Below are 16,472 nucleotides of genomic sequence, written 5' to 3'. Positions count from 1 at the left end.
TAGAAAGTAAGCCACAAAGGTTTGGATGTGTTCCTGCAAAATACACTTCTCTTTAACTACAAGTTACTATGCAGAGAAAAAGCACAACTCCATTTTGCAGGGAAATTCTGAAGTTCAGGTATAAAATATACAGCATGTACAACAATATAATACATTAGAAATGCATAAATGGGACTTTCCTTTCTGAGATTTGGCAGTATCTCGGGCACAGAGCTTTGCAGTTCCTTTGGGCATGAGGGAAGAAGTTGTTCAACAATACAACAAACAAGTGGGGTCTTTGTGTCTCTGCTGCATGTTTGTATTGCTTATTGTTGTGATTTTACTTCCTTATTTTATATCACATGCAGATATGTTGCCTTGCTGTCCACTCCAATTACATTTCTGGCCGTGCATCTGTAATATCCTGTATCCCTGTGTGTTGGGTTCTGTATCACCAATGAACCATGAGGACTTAAATAGTGGTTGCCATAAATACGAGGCTGACCCATCGCCCTCAACTGTATTAGCTCAGGAGTTTCCCAGGTAACTGTAGCTCGGGGTGTTGCTATGGTCTGGCAGGGAAGTTCCACAGCAACCCCTTTGCGAGTGTAGGTCACAGGAGAGGGGCCTGTTGTGATGCGTGGAGGGTAGGCGATGACAATGACCGGAACTGTGACAACTGAGATTGAGGAAGAGTCAAGACTGGAAGATCTACAAGTGTAGCTGCCTCGGTCGAACACAGAGGCATGTTTCACTATTAGTGTTCCATCTTCATGCACTGTATAATGGCCTGAGTCATGGCTCTCACCCTTCGACAGCAGTTTGCCACTGGGTAGAGTCCATGACAGAGATCCCTGAGTTTGAGAAGCAAGGCAGGGTAAGCGAAAGGTCTCTCCATTAATGGTGCTCACCAAAGGAGCTGTTCTGGTGTTCAGAGTGGGCTTTGAGACTGGGCCAGTAGATGGTGGTGAGTTCAGTGGTCGAGGTGTAGCGGGTAAACTCAGGCTCCTCTGCGCATGCAGTAAAGGTTGCTGTGGTCTTGAAGTTGAGAACTGCACTGGATTCAAACCTTCTGTGTCAAGTATTTCCTTTGCTGGTTGTCTTTGTAGAAATCTGGTCTCTTCTGGTAGCTCTGACACCTCCAGCTCCACCCGGATCACAGTCTCTCCTCTTTCATTTTTTACTAGACAAACTAAAGTCCCACCATCACTTGCTCTCACACCCCGCAGCTCCAATGATCCGTTTCGGTGCACAGTGAGTCTGCTGCCATAGTAAGGAGCTGGCAGCAAGCCATTCCCAGGCAGGAGCCAGGCCAGACGAGGTGGAGGGGAGAGTTTGGACGGGCATGGCAAAAGAACAGTCTGGCCTTTTACTGCTCGCTGCTTCACTGTTGTCACCACACCCACAGCTGTGTTGGCATGATCATTTGAAGAACTACTTTTTTTTCTGGTGTCACTGGCACCTCCTAAATTACCATTCCTACTGAAACCATTTCCTCTCAGTGTGCTTGTATCTGCTCTGTTATTTGACCAGCTACTACTTGCACTTCCAACATTTCTTGAGACATCACCTAATTTGCTGTTGTCTCTGCTAGTATAAACATCATAACCTGTCCTACCTGCACTAACTTCATTGTTACTATGTCCCCGATTTCTTTCACCACTATTGCTTTTATCTGTACTGTGATTGTTACCCAAACTATTGTCACTACTTGCAACACTAGGTCCATTTCCATTTATTCTAATACTATCTGCTTTACTACCTATGTTTTGTGCCCCGTTCAGCCCCAAACTAATTCCACTGGTACCTGGTTGTGTTGTAATTGCATTCACGGGCCTTTTAAACCCATTTTGACTCTCACGTCTTAGGGCAGGTATAAAGCCACCATTATCTAAGTTAACACTTGAATTTGGTACTAAATTTCTTGTTCTACCATTACTATTGCTGCTGCTGTTACTGCTTCCCAGCTTGCTTGCGTATCCACTTGTGAAATCATTCCTGGCAACCCCTGTATTATAGCCTCCGGATCTAATTCCATGACTGCTGTCATGATCATTGTTATTACTCCAGCCTCTACCTCCTCCCATCTGGCCGTTAATTCCAAGGGTTGAGGCTACCACCTCCAAACTTACTATCATGGTCCTCTCCCCAGCTGAGTTCTTTGCTTGGCATGTATAGTTTCCTGTGTCAATGTTTTGGGCTGAACGAACCTCAAGAGTTCCACCTGAAACTACTACAACCCGCTCAGAATAATAGCCAGATCCCAAACTCTGGGGGATGATACGATGCGACGGGGAGAACCACATCACTGTTGGGGAAGAGTCGCCAATGGCCTGGCATGGAATGGAGACAGTTTGTCCTTGACGTACTCTGATAACACGGTGGCTTCTGTCACCAGTGAAGGCTGGTGGCGATGTCATCATAACCTTTACTTTGACCTTTAATCAACAAATACATAAAATAAATGTATTATCTTTTATAAGGGCGTAACAGTAACAATTTAAAATTAATATAACACCTTTGGAAATCCAGCATATTGGCAAGAATAACTTAAATCAAGTTAATAACTAAAAACTGTTAGTTAATAATGGAAAACATTTATACAGCTTTCTGCAGGAACTGCTTTACTCACCTTCATAGTGTCTTGACCACCTCGATTCTCAGCATAACATGTATACTCGCCTTCTTCTTCAACACCCACAGCTGGAACCAGTAACGTCCCATTGTGAAACACTGTAAGTCGTCGTGTTCGCACCCCTCTGTCCTCCCCATGCAACACACTGTTCACCATGGTTCCATCTGGTAGGCTCCAACGAACAGCTGGGTCAGGCAGTCCGGTTGCCTGGCAGTCCACCTGCAGAGAATCAATGTTTCAATGTTGCATGTGAACTTTCTTTTTTTGGTATAACTTCTATTTCTAGTCAGTGATGCAGTACAGTTCTTCATTGTAAGGTATTTGTGTCTTTTGTCAGGCCCTTCAAAAAGAGAGTGGACCCCAGGAAGAATAGCAGCAGCTGTTGGCTGCAGTTAATGGGTATCAAAATAAAAACTAGAAATGTTTAGATATGTTTTAAAACATTTCTAACCAGCCACAAATTCTGAGAGACTTAAAGGAGAAAGCTCAGAAATATTTGATTGTAAAAACAAAAGAAGGGGAACACTTTCCTACAATAGTACAGCATCACATTCCTTGCATTCAAGCTTTGTGACATTGTTTTTCATGAAGCCTTTAATTATTTATGTGTGCATTACCATTCACAGAAGGTCACTCTTGCTGTTTCACAACGGCTGATGTAACACCTACCTGGGTTTAATTTCTTCAAAAGATAAGAAAAGAAAAAACAAAACCCTAGTGCAAGATTTCTTGCGGGATTTCCATCGATCCATCTATCCATTCTCTATGCCTACTTATTCTAAAGCAGGGTTGCAGGAGGGCCTATCCCAGTGGTTATTAGGTCCGTAGGAAAAGTAAACCCTGGACTTGATACTAGTCCATGGCCAATGTGTTATTTAAATAACTTTTTAAAGTAAATCTCAAACGTGTGTGTATATATATATATATATATATATATATATATATATATATATATATATATATATATATATATATATATATATATATATATAATATATATATATATTTTTTTTTTTTTTTTTTTTTTTTAAATAAAATCTATATATATAGATTTTATACATAAAGGTAAGTCTCTGCAGTTAATCACCTTGTTAGACCAAAGCATACTTATATTCAGCAGTTCCACACTTGCATTAAAAATTTTAGAGAAAGTCAATGAAGTTCCCCTTTAAAGGATGAGCATTACACCCATAAATCTCCACTCCACTTAAGTCAAGTTTGCAAGACACAACATATTAGCTATACCATCATAATGGTTATATTAGAATGCAAAAACAAAATTACACTTTTTTTTTTTTATTACAGCTTACCTTCAGTGATTTACCAAATGACACCATATGATTGATAGGTTGCTTTGGCTCGATTTTAGCAGGCTTTGTGGCCACAGTCACATGGAGACGGCGAAAATCATCTGAGACCTTGTTGCGTGCAATGCATAGGTAGTCTCCACCATCCTTCTCTGTTACTGCTTGGACTGACAGGGTGCCATTAGGATGCACCTTCATGCGTCTGTCAAAACTTTGAATGTCAACACAAAAAAGCACATAAATCATAGGAGGTCAAACTTGCAAATTAGACATAACACATAAGTTTCTCAAACACATATCATTCGTACCTGTAGTGCATGTCCACTAATTTCCTGTTAGGGGTCCTCCAGATAATGATGGGATTGGGATTTCCAGTTACAGAGCAGTTAAGCTGCAAAATCCCCCCGTAGGGAACATTTGAGAGGATGGGTGAAGCAGAGACAATATGTGCATTTTTGAAAGGGGACCTAGGCAGGGGCTGCAAAATAGGTGAGACTTTTCTATTAACAGGAAGAGAGGAAGCAACTCTTGTGTTGTTTATACTCTGTGAGACTTTGGTTTTATTTGTTGACACTGGGGAAGGTAAGGAAATAGAAGAGGGATTTGTTTTCTTGATGTTGGTAGTGACTGTGGGTGAAGCAGTGACTGCTTCATTGATTTTAGGAGATGAGTTAAAGGAAGATTGAGAATGGCCTGGGGTCAGCGACAAGTTTCTGGATCCATCAGTGGGATATAGAGAGGATAATTTTGTGAAGCTCTGTGTATCTGCGGGGATACTAGGGATGGCTGATGTCTGGTTTTTAGTGACAGATGATGAAGGAGAGGGTTTATGTGAGGAAACTTTTTTTGCCTTTTTATTTCTTTCTTCTTCCTGCTCTTTTTCTATTTCAGCCCCCCCTTCCACTTCCACCCTCACTGACCTTTTATCAGTCCCCACTGTATTGACTGCTGTGCACTCATAATTTCCTGTATCTTTTGGCCCAACCCTGAGAATATGCAGTGTCCCATTGGGAAAAACAAAAAGTTTGCCGTGAAGAAACTGAGATGGGCGAATAAGGGTCCCATCTGGGATTCGCCACCGCAGAGTCGGTGGTGGGGCACCTCGAGCAGAGCAGTGAGCATAAACAGGCCCCCCTGGAGGCAAAAACAGGTGTTCCTCTCTGGGTTGCTGCATCACAGGGGGCAATGAGGACACATGAACACGCACAGAAGAACTGGCGGCACCAGCTGAGTTGGAGGCCACACACCGATACACTCCTCGGTCACTGGGTAGAGTCACTGAGATATGAAGGGTTCCATTTGTGTCCATGCTGGTTCGACTGGAGGAGGTCCCAGTAGAGGTTAGGGTAGAACGATCAGGCAAAACCCAAGACAGCAAAGGGTTGGGAACACCATCTGCTTGGCACTCCAAATGAACTTCCCCACCTTGATGAATGGTAACTTCCCTGTAACTCGCCAGCTGCATACGAGGGGGGCGGGTCCAGACCTCCAAGGTTGTAAGCAGCCTGTGATGAAGAAGCAGAACACACTTAATCTTTACTTAAAATAGACACATAAAAGAGAATTTTAATAATTTAAAATGTACATTTCAATAGAAAAAATATATGTCATTTGTTAAAGTTTTAAAAATTATAAAATTGTTTGTGATTTTGCTTGCAAGCTTACAACAGGTTAATATAACAACAAAACATGATGCATAATTTTCCCAGTGTCATTGTAACTTCCAGTAGTCTAGTAGTCCAGTAGCTACATCTGAAATTAATCCGTGCCAAATTGATATACTGAATAGTCCATTAATATACATGTTTGCAATCAGTAGTCTCACCTGTCACGACCCAGGAAGCTGTTTGCACTGCAGATGTAAGTGCCCCTGTCCTGCAGCTGAACATTCTGAATTACAAGGGTGCCATTTGGCAAAACTTCAAAACGCTGAGCCCTGGAGATGACTGACATCACCGCTCCTGACAGGAAGGCAGGGATTGAGGAGGAAGTCCAAACAGACACAGAGATCAATTTGGAAATAAAAACAAAAAGTAAAGAAGTAACAGGGCACACTTGATGGCACAGTATGAAGTAAAGTCAGTGACGTGGTGCACAAAATGTTCCATTACTTGCTTACACATTTTTTCAATCATAGCAAACATGAGGAAAGACTATTATGAGCATGCCAGTGTGTAAGGGCGTCAATGTTTTTTAGGTTTTTTTTTTCCGTTACAGTAAAATGTGTTAATGTTCATTTAGTCATAGAACATACTCAGGCTAAAATTAATTTCCTTTAGAACTGGTGACTTCAGGATGTAAATAAAAAGCTTTATCTATTCTGTTCTAAATATACTATATGTTCATTTTTAGCCATTTAAACAATCCATATATACACAGACAATATGTGATACAGCTATAGATAATGAATAAGCGGTTGTAAATTTTCCAAAAATTCTAAATGTGTTTCTGGACCAGATTCTATAATCATTTTTGGATTAGTCTCATCCATCAATTATGATTTTAAGTCAAGCCTCCTTTGTCTAGGTTACCAACTAATGCAGCTACAGTGCAATTGCGTTACCTCTGTTTAAGGATGTAATGTTTTAAGATTAAATAAATGTCTTCTGAGCCATGAATACCTGTAGCAACTTTAGTCCATGTGATGGATGGTTTTGGTTCTCCTTGAGCTTCACAATCCAGGCTGGCAGTGCTCTCTGCTGGAAATGACACTTTCCTGATATGTGGGTCTGCAATCCTTGGTCTAGATCTCAAAACTGGAGCCTAAATTTGGAAGAGTTTGTTATTTAGATAAATAGAAACATTAAGATCTAATAGATAACTCTTATTAAACAATGACAAATGTGGACAGCATCTTGCAACAGGGTTGCCTCAGTGTTCTTCTCAACCTGAGGAGCTGCAGATGTGTGCTGGTCCATACAGTACATTTACATGTTTTGTCATAAATTACACATTTTCTCTTCCTTTTTTGTTGTCTTTTGTAATTATTTTGCTTGTGTAGATTTTATTTTTTTTTATCTTGCTAGCTCTTCGTCTGCATGTCTTTTTCAAGGTTGAGCTTGGAAAAGTGATTGTTTTTGTGTTTCAGGTGCCAGGCAGGGAACTTTAGAACTGAGGTCCCAGTAGGCTAAAGTCAAAGGCCAGAAGAGTCCTCCCTGAGGATATTAAGCTATGGTGTTAACAGATTAACAAGTGAGAAAAATAGCTCAGTTGTTGGAACCAGGCCATGAAGTGCTTTTCCTCAGACCAGTTCTTGAAATCAAGGCTAAATCTGACAGGTAGTCAATGAAAGAAGGTTGACACTTTGAAAGTTTTTTTTTTTTTTCATTTCGCAGAGCCTTATTCTGAAAATACTGTGTAATAGTGCATGCAGAAGTAATAAGATTAATATATAGATTCCTCAGTAAAACTTTGGAATTGTAATCGTTTTAAGAATTTCTCCACTTTTGCATTTCTTTTTTATTTTGAGGTGTAAACAGTTGCAAATGTAATGAGCATTAAATTATTCATTGATAGACCCAGAGCTTTGTTCTTCAGACTTGAAGACAGACCTCTTTTTGTTGTTGCCTTGTTTTTTGTGTTTGCGGATTCGGTTCTCAAAACATATGAAGTTGCTTATGATGCAGCATATGCTTTTCATCTCCTCTCACATTACTGACAGAGCTCTAAAAATCTATGAAACAGTGGGACTGTCATAAATATCCCTCAGTTTAAAAGCAGGTCCTGTGGATACAGATAAGACTGTTTTCATTGCTATTCTGTGTCTTCAGCTAAGCTTGTACCCCAAGGGCTTTTACAATTGGGTGTAATATGTGTATGCATGTGCATCCTGTTACTTTCTGGGTCAACATTCATTTCATAATAAATGTTAATCAGAATTTCACACATATGCACTGCAGACGATTAAAATTGCACTAAGGACATAAATAAATAATTGATTCCATGCAGCAGTGAAAAATAGTAAAACATTAAATCAACAAATAAACAACAAATGATGGTCATGAATTAATGTTGGCTCAGAAATATGTGCTTTTCCTTTTAGACCCAATACTGGTAGCTAATGCGAACAGAATAGAATGTGATGCCATTTGAACACATTTAGACTCACCCTCGGAGCAGCAGGGAGGGAGGAGGAAGAAGGCCAGTTGGGTCTGCTCTGGTGTGAATCTGGAATAGAGTTAGCTCCAGAGGTTTTCTCATCAGTGGGAGGTTGGATCTGGTTTGGAGCTCCAGAAATTAGCTTCACTTGGTGGTCAAGCTTGTCAGTGGTGGACATGTCTCTTGATGACGTTTTGGTACTTGTTGATGCTGTTGTTACAGCAGTGCTAGTAGGAGTACTTAGTGTAGTAGCTACTCCAACTACTGCAGTAGCTGGGGTAGTTTGTAACATAGTATAAGTAGTGGGAATATTATTGAATGAGATTGTAACGGTACTTGTAGTAGTGCTGGGATCCATTGTACTGAGGTTAGCTGTAGTGGTAGAGGTCCCAGTTGTAGACATAGTAGGGGAAATAGTAGGGGTTGTGGTAGTAATAGTCGAAGTCTTAGTTGCAGTGATCAAGTTGGGAGCAACTGAAATAAACCTGGTGGTGGTAGTGGTAGATGTTGGACTGAGAGTGGTGGTTGAAGTAGACATTGTGGGAGTTTTTGTAGTAGCTATGGGAAATGTGTCCTCACTGGTCATAAAGGCTGATGTATTTTCAGTGCTGCCAGCATAGCCAACTCTCTTGGGAGCAGCTGAAGGAGATGTGATTTTTGCAGGACTGCTGCTGGTTACAGGTGCACTGGGGACCAAGGAAACAATGAAAGGGTGAGTGGTTGAAAAGATGGACTCACCGATGACATTCCTCGCTAGCGCTTCTTGATGTATGCTCGTCGGCGGTCTCTCGGGATTTTTGCCTGAGGCTGCTTGTGGTTCAGAGTGCATCTGTGTGCCATGTGTCCTATCATGTGTGTCTGACACACGTGTTTCTAAAATCACAGCATTAGAATGGTTGGTTGCTGGTGTGGTGTTAAAAATGGACTCCTCTGTTTGTGGTATATTCACTGAGTGAGTCATCATGTCTGTGTGTATGTGTGTGTCTGTGTGGGCGAGGAAGGGAGTCGGTGTGGACGAGGCGGAATTTAAAGTGGACATATCAGGAGCATCAGAAACCGTGGGAGTCAGAGGATTCAGAGCTTTACTATTTGGAGCAGTAATAATATGAATATTTGCTGTCAACAAAGTAGCTGAATGTGTGGATGTTGAAAGTGTGGTTAAGTCAGGGGACATGGTTTGAGAACCCGGGTTCACCGGTTCAGGGATAGGCTGAGGCGAGGTCACTGGTCTAACCCTTGGCCTGTTTATTCGCCTTCGCTGGCCAATCCTCCTCCGTGAGTTCCAGGGGCTTTGAGGCTGGGAATTTGGGACCATATTGGGAAAGAATCCCTGTTGTGGATTTTGAGGCCTTGCTCTGTCTAGGTTAGGGTTTGTACCCCGTTTATTCTCCTCACTGGGCCCTTGAACAATCTCATTTGTCCTTGACATTTGATCAGATGTGAGTGTTTCTGTCTGTGTCACAGGCTTTGTTGTTAGTGGGTCAGTTCTCACTGTCTCCATATGCATCTCTGTCACAACATCAGTTTCTTTTTCTTTTGACCTCTCAGTGACACGTAAGACCCCCGAGTCCGTTGTTGCTTCTGTTTTCTTCTGTGTGTCTGTATAAGCAGGCTGAATAGGCTGTGGCCGTTCTTCAAGAACAGAATCATCCAGTGATGAACCCTCAGTTTCGGTTTCTGCTGGTGCTTCCTGAGCTCTGTTTGTACCATCACTTTCTTCATGTTTGCTTATCTTTTTATTCTTAGTAACTTGAAAGGGTTCAGCTGTGGGGTTTGTTGTCGGGCTGAATTGATCCTTACTGGTGTTAGCAGTCTTTTGGCGGATCTTAGCCAAGAGGTCAGCCCATTTCTTGGGGTCTAGCCTGTGTTTGTTTGCAGTAACTCTGTGTCTGTTCTGAAAGCGATCTCTTCGCTGGTCAGTGAATGAAACTGGCCTTCCACCCCTCCTCAAAGAGCCTTCTCTCTGAGGACCATGTTTTTGTAGCTTGTCAGTTGTATTCCATCTGTTTGGATGTGGTTGGAGAGGTTTTAGAAATCTTCTCTTGCCTAAAAGAGTCCTCTGCCCTTTTTGTTCCTCTTCATCTCCTGACCCCTCATCCACCTGACTGAATAATGGGGCTCGTATCTTAGTTGACCTACCTGAGGCTGACTGTGGTCCATTGGGAAATGAAGTCTCAAATCGTGAAACAGGCTGTGAATTCAATTTTAGCTGCATGGACAGAGAGTCACTACCATACTCATTGACTGCAATGCAGCGGTAATGACCCACATCCCTCAGAGACGGGTTAAGTATAGATAAGCTACCATTTGGTTGTATCATTACTCCACCTGATACAGCCAATCCCCGTCTCACTACATTTCCATCTGGCAAAATCCAACTCATATAAGGTTCTGGTGAACCAGAAACTTTGCAGGACAAACTGACACTTTCTTGAACAGCTCCAGTGACAAAAGGACCAACCAGCTCGCCTGTATGTGGAACCGAAGACTCTTCCACCACCAGTCGCAGTGGGAGAACATCTACATCCCTGCCAGCCTTAGCAACGCAGTAATAAATTCCAGCATCAGAGAGTTTTACTTTTTGTAGAAGTAATCCCATGGCTGAAGCCTGGAGCCTTCCATCTGAACTACTGGAGGGAAGGGTGAGTTTGGATCCATCTGGCAGAATCCATTGTACTTTAGAGTTGCCAGAACTAAGAACAGAGCAAGACAGCTTTATATTACTGCCTGCTACTGCTACTAGTCCTTTGTTAGTGTGATTTGTTGAAACCAACACCCATGGGTGAGAAGCAGGGAATGTTGCTGATAGATGAGAGGTAGGATCGGGATGAGCAGAAACTCTTGTAGAGTATATAAGTTGAACTTTATGTCTGCTAGACTGCACCCGGTTTAGCTGAATGCTAATGGCTGGTTGTAGTAACCATTGTGGTCTGGCTTTAACAGATGCTCTGACTCCAGTGTGATAATATCCATCTGTCTCTGCAGACTGCCTGTAGCGGTAGGCCAACGTTGGGGCTTTGCTCAACATGATCTCCCTTTCGAGGCGAGCTGCAGTCTCGCTGTAGTAAGCCATAATCCTCCACAGTTTCTCATAGCTCCTTCCCTCTGTAGGGCATTCTAAGGAGAGTGACAGAGCGAGGGGCAGAGGAGAAGAGGAGGTTCGGGAGAGATCTGGTGGAGGAGCAATATCCTGGAAGTCACTAGAGTGAGTGATGTTGCAGTTGAGATCAACACTGTTCCCTTGCTGGTCAGATAGACCCAGAGAGACGCTGCCTAAAGGCTCTCTGAAGGTATCACTTGATTGGATTTCATTGAAGTCAGTCTCCAAAGGTGTCTCCTTGCCTGGGGAGTGGATGGTGGCTGAAGTGCACAATAATGCTGTCTGGTCAAGCAACCCCTGTCCTTGAAGTGAAGTGGGCGATGCACAGACTGGACACTGAGGACCACTAGGACATTTCATTATGCCTAATGGTAAAAATAGAAAGAGAAAATGGTTTTATGTCATTGAAAATAATTTCTCACCTGACTCTTATAAAACAGCAACTATATAAATATTTCAGTGCACATTTCATATATTTGCACATATTTGTGAATATCAAACTAATTTATTAGTCACACCAGCTCATTTTAAGCCTCCATCACCCTTCATGTCACCAACTAATTAGATATGGGCATTTAATCTTCTCATAAATCAGAAATATGCATCACTTCATTATCATGCCACAATCATTAGCCTATATATCAGCTGCCACACATCAGTGCTGTCATCATAGATTAGTCATGGCAGGTTAAGCCTGGCATATCAATGAGACACATTTCACAGTTGGCTTTTTCACATCTCAATAAAAGCCACAAGACACATTAGGAAAGGTAAGACAAAGGAGGAAAACAATGCAGAATGTGTGACAAAGGTGCAGAGTGACAGTCAAAGCTATCAATATTGCAAAACCAGATGTATGAAAAGGTAGATTTATCCCCTCCTTAACATCTGCAAGCATTTGCCATGCATTTTTGGTCAATATCTCCTGTTCCATTTTACCTTATCTTTGTCTTCTCAGTCTAAATAACCAGTCAATCATGCTCAAAGACTAAACAATAGCCAACACATGTGCACATGAAAGATAAAACCATGTGTGAAAACAAAATATTTTTCAGAAATTACAATCACCTGGGTGAGACAGAGTCCAAGTGAGAAACCAATTCATCCGACAGTCACAACTCCAGGGATTAGCCTGCAGCACGAGAGTCTCTAAAAGAGGTGCTGTTGCTACACTGTCTTTAGGAAGAGTTGTGAGACTGTTGTTGGAGAGGTCTAAATGTCTACATAAAGGAAAAATAAAGCATTAATTATATGGGGAGAGAAAGGATGGAGAGTAGTAATCAAAAGAGTAATGACATCATAGCAGTTTAAGTAAATTTCATAGTTTTTTCATCCTCACTTTCCTGTTCACACTTTCTTTCTTATTGTTGCCAGATCTGTGAAGGAAACTGTTTATCTCCTAGCTGTCCTGCTTATGACTGCTGCAAAGATCAAGCTATTAGGTTTGTGTTTTCATTTACCAGTAAGTGCTATTTTGTAAAAAAACAAAAACAAAAAAAAAACAGTTTTTGTGCCTTAGTTGTCAAATCTCACCTCAGTGTAGAAAAGTAATATGTATTCAGGAGGGACAATGTGCACAGGGTGTGAGGGTGCAGCTGATGCAGCCTGTTGCCTTGCAGACGAAGCAGCCTGAGGCTAGGCAGTTGGAGCAGGGCCCGGGGGTGGATGTGCTGGAGGAGGTTGTGATCCAAGTACAGGCGAAGCAGTGAAGTCAGACCAGAAAAGGTCAGAGATGAGGATATCTCTTTCAGCTTGTTATAGCTTAACTTTAGTATCTGTGGGAGTGAAGAAAATTAAGTGAGCAGAAGGAATTAAGTATTCAAAAAAATATTTATGCTGATTAAAAAAACAAGTCTATGTCAGGATCACAAGTATGTGACTTGACACCATGTGCTTGTAAACTAAGTTTACAACAAATGGGAGTTGGAATGAGAATGAAAAATTGAACAGAAACTTCATCTGAGGAATGACCTGAAATATGAGGAAACATTTTTAGCAGCAAGGGATCTCACAAGTATAAAACTGGAAAAAAAAAAAAAAAAGAAAAAAGAAAAAGCCCACAGCATATGACAAAACACCTTATTTATATTCATGCTATGAGCTGGGCAAAAGCAGGGAAACTAAAAGGATATTCTAGCACTGGTGGCCTGCAGCTTTGCAAATATGAAATCTAGCCCTCTATCCCTAACATCACAAACTGAGGAGTTTATTGGTATTCGAGGCATGCATGAAAAAATAACCAAACATGTAGGAAGGTTTTACAGGATTTTTTTTTGTTTATTGTAATTATAAATCTGTAAGGTTTATAATAAACATGACCTCTAGGGATGCTGATAGCTGGAAGAGTGCCAGCTGCTGACAGATCTAGCATGTGAAGATGTCAGCACATGGAAATATGGATCCTCTTGTCACAGAGTGGCAAATATATCAGCATCTGCCTGGAGATGAAGGAAACAATTGCTTGTTGAATAATATCACTTCCCCCATGGAGTGCTAACTCTGCCCTGAGGCTGCAGCTAAAATGTCCACTGTGCCTCCTATCAGCGAATAGCAAGAGGAATAATGATGCATAAATTATGCATCAGTTGGGCAGAAATTAAAATAATGTGCTGAAAATGAGAACAAAATCATGTTGACTGTTATAGCTTTTTGAAAAATTCTGTATTTGTTGATAATTTCTGCATTACTCATGTTAAAAATTGTAATTCTTTTATGACACAGTCTAAATATATTCATCTGGCATAAGTAGAAAGTTGTGGAGGCTGCGGCATTTAAGTGTTGCACAAATATTTGGGAGCTGAGCTTTATGCAACAAAATATGCTAAATAGGCCTCTTCATGGTTGTCACTGCCTGAGGCTGGGTACTGATTAAAGTAAGTTTTATGAGGAGTTTTAACATCTGTGTCCTAGAAAAGCTTTAATCTCCTAAAAGTCAAGGGGTTAAATATGTGAGTACTGAGTTTTTTTCCCTATCAATGCACACATGATGCGTCTTCTAACTTGGTTTATGAACGGACAGTTCGGGACATTTCGTACAGGCTGCTATGAGCTGCTGAAGAAATGGGTCAACCTGCGGAATCACTTCTTGCTAAGAGTAGCAGTGATTGTGGATGTTTTTAAAAGCAAACTAAAGACCATTTTGGTTTGGTTTTTAAATTAATTTTAGTTCCTTTTCTCATTAATCCATTCGTTGCCTTCATTAGCTGTCATATGTGTTTATTTAACTTTATTGCAATGTCTGGTCTAAATCTGAAAATACCCTTTAGGACTTGTAGAACTTAACATTTTTTTTATTCAAATTTCCTGCCTCCTCTGTCAGATTGTTAATGCCAATACAAAGGGTCAGAGGTTAGAGCATGTTGTTGATGCTCTTCTTCCTGGTTACCTGCAGAGATTTCATATCTCTGAACACCTCCTCTGGAAGATGATGGAGGTCATTGCTGTGAAGCATTAGAAGCTCTACCTTCCTCAGCCCTGCCAGAGACGTGATAGGAAGCCTGCTGATGCTGTTGAACCTATAGAGGCACAGACATGAAATCATTAAACAAACTCTGTGTAAGCTTATTACATAACTCTACAATTTTGGTACCTATGTCTGGCTCTGTAGGAGCTCCAAAAGGGTAAAGTAGAACTTATACACTTTAAAATTATGCACATACATTTATGTATACATGGATATTTAAGAAGTAAATCTATTCCCATACCCCAGGTTTATGCGGCGTGTGTGTGCAGGCAGACCAGGAGGTATGGTGAGAAGTGAACGGAAGGTACAGTGGACTTCATTGGCCTGATAGCAGTTACAGCTCCTAGGACAAGACTGGCTCCTGGAAACCTCAAATGTGAGCATGAGGAGTGCCAGCAGTGTCACTGGCACACACACACTCTGAAACATCTTCACTCAGTGGAGGAAGAGCTAAATGGAGATTTTTACTGCCTAAGAGAAAAAAGGAAGTTCAGAATAAAAAAAAAATAAAAAAAAAGGCTGAATGAAAGTACACCACAATGCCTCCTGTCTTTCACTCTCACTCTTTCTTTCTCTCTCACACACACAGACATACACAAAACAAGTTAAAAATGTACACACAGGTCAAAATCACACACTTAGTTGACAATGCAATTCATCCCTTTCCACCAGCAGCCATATTTAGAATAGAAGTCTCCAATGTAACCCACTTTTTTATTGGCATGGGCATGCTCGCTCACGCTGGGTCAGCTGGGGTCAACTTTGTCTATAGAATTTAACAGTTTGGAAAAAAATGTAATATTTAAAAAATTAGATCTAACACAAAGTTCCCCCCTACACACATGCACGCACACACAAAAACACACACTCAAGTGCGCAAAAATGCACCATGCAGTCACCAAACCAACTGTAGCGCCACATTGGGAAGAACTTTTTTTCCCCTGCTGTTCAAAAGAAAGTTACACTTCGTAGCAAGACCTTTTCGAGACTTAGATGATTCAAATGTTTGACTATAGTTGATAAGATCATACCTTAAAATCTTCTGGTGCGGATGAATAAATTATTTCACAGGATTAATCATTTTGCCCATCAAATCATGTTAATCCAGTCGCACGGTTCGGGAATTTCATGTGTCATTAACCAGCTCATTCATCCACTTGTGAGCACCATGCCACTGAGGACCGCGAGGAAAAACCTTGAAAGTAACACTTTCTGATCACAAAACAAAATTTTGAAAAAAAATCTCGGAAGTATAATCCAAGTGGTCTTCTTGTGCGTCACTGGAGAAGAAAAGATGCGCTTGACGCGGCTTTGCATGCGCGCATGGCGCTGTGTGAAAAGTGTGCTAGTGTATGAGTTTGTGAACGGGATGGGAAGTGAGGGTTTGAGTTTAAGAAGAGGGACTGGACTGAAGTGACGAGAGTGACGCTCAGAAGGAAAGGTCTCTATGGAGGGGCGGAAACCCCAAAGTTGCTACGCGTCAGGCTGATGCAGTCCAGCTGGGAAGTAATGTAACTAACATGGTCTTTCAGAATCTCACGGAGCTTTCCTATGAAGATAGCAATAAAGTAATAAAAATTAGATCAATCTAATAATCTTTTATGTTTTTATAATTGTTTATTTGCCTGAATTCCATTTCTAATAAAAAAATAAAATAAAATAAATAAATAAATAAAAAAACGCTTATTGGAAATGATGAGACTACAGAATATCACATTTTCAGTTCTGCTGCCTTTCCCATCAAATAAAAAAATGAATAAATAAATAAAAATAAAAGACATTATCCATATCTAGTTTTAAAACCTTGTTAAGCAAACATCTGATGCAGCCACTTTTATTGGCGTAATTTTGACAAGTACCCGGAACAGATTTTCTGTTGGGTAAAATCGT

At 41.0% G+C, this 16,472-nt stretch overlaps 1 protein-coding gene across 1 annotated transcript; it reads right to left on the bottom strand.

Moving 5' to 3' along the window:
• Positions 1-332: 332 nt before the first annotated feature.
• LOC306766873 (matrix-remodeling-associated protein 5-like) lies at positions 333-15,011 on the bottom strand (the record flags this gene model as incomplete). The annotated part of the gene is made up of 12 exons (XM_079254725.1): positions 333-2,417; positions 2,612-2,833; positions 3,925-4,132; positions 4,230-5,426; positions 5,747-5,882; positions 6,543-6,684; positions 8,030-8,229; positions 8,599-11,484; positions 12,188-12,339; positions 12,653-12,894; positions 14,505-14,634; positions 14,824-15,011. The coding sequence occupies 12 exons, from the start codon at positions 15,009-15,011 to the stop codon at positions 333-335; spliced, it is 7,788 nt and encodes a 2,595-aa protein (XP_079110851.1).
• Between the last annotated feature and the right edge of the window lie 1,461 nt (positions 15,012-16,472).

Source organism: Telmatherina bonti (assembly GCF_933228915.1).
Source record: "Telmatherina bonti genome assembly, chromosome: 15".
Lineage (NCBI taxonomy): Eukaryota > Metazoa > Chordata > Actinopteri > Atheriniformes > Telmatherinidae > Telmatherina > Telmatherina bonti.
The sequence above is the reverse complement of the archived record's forward strand: the minus strand, read 5'-3'. Positions and strand labels throughout refer to the sequence as shown.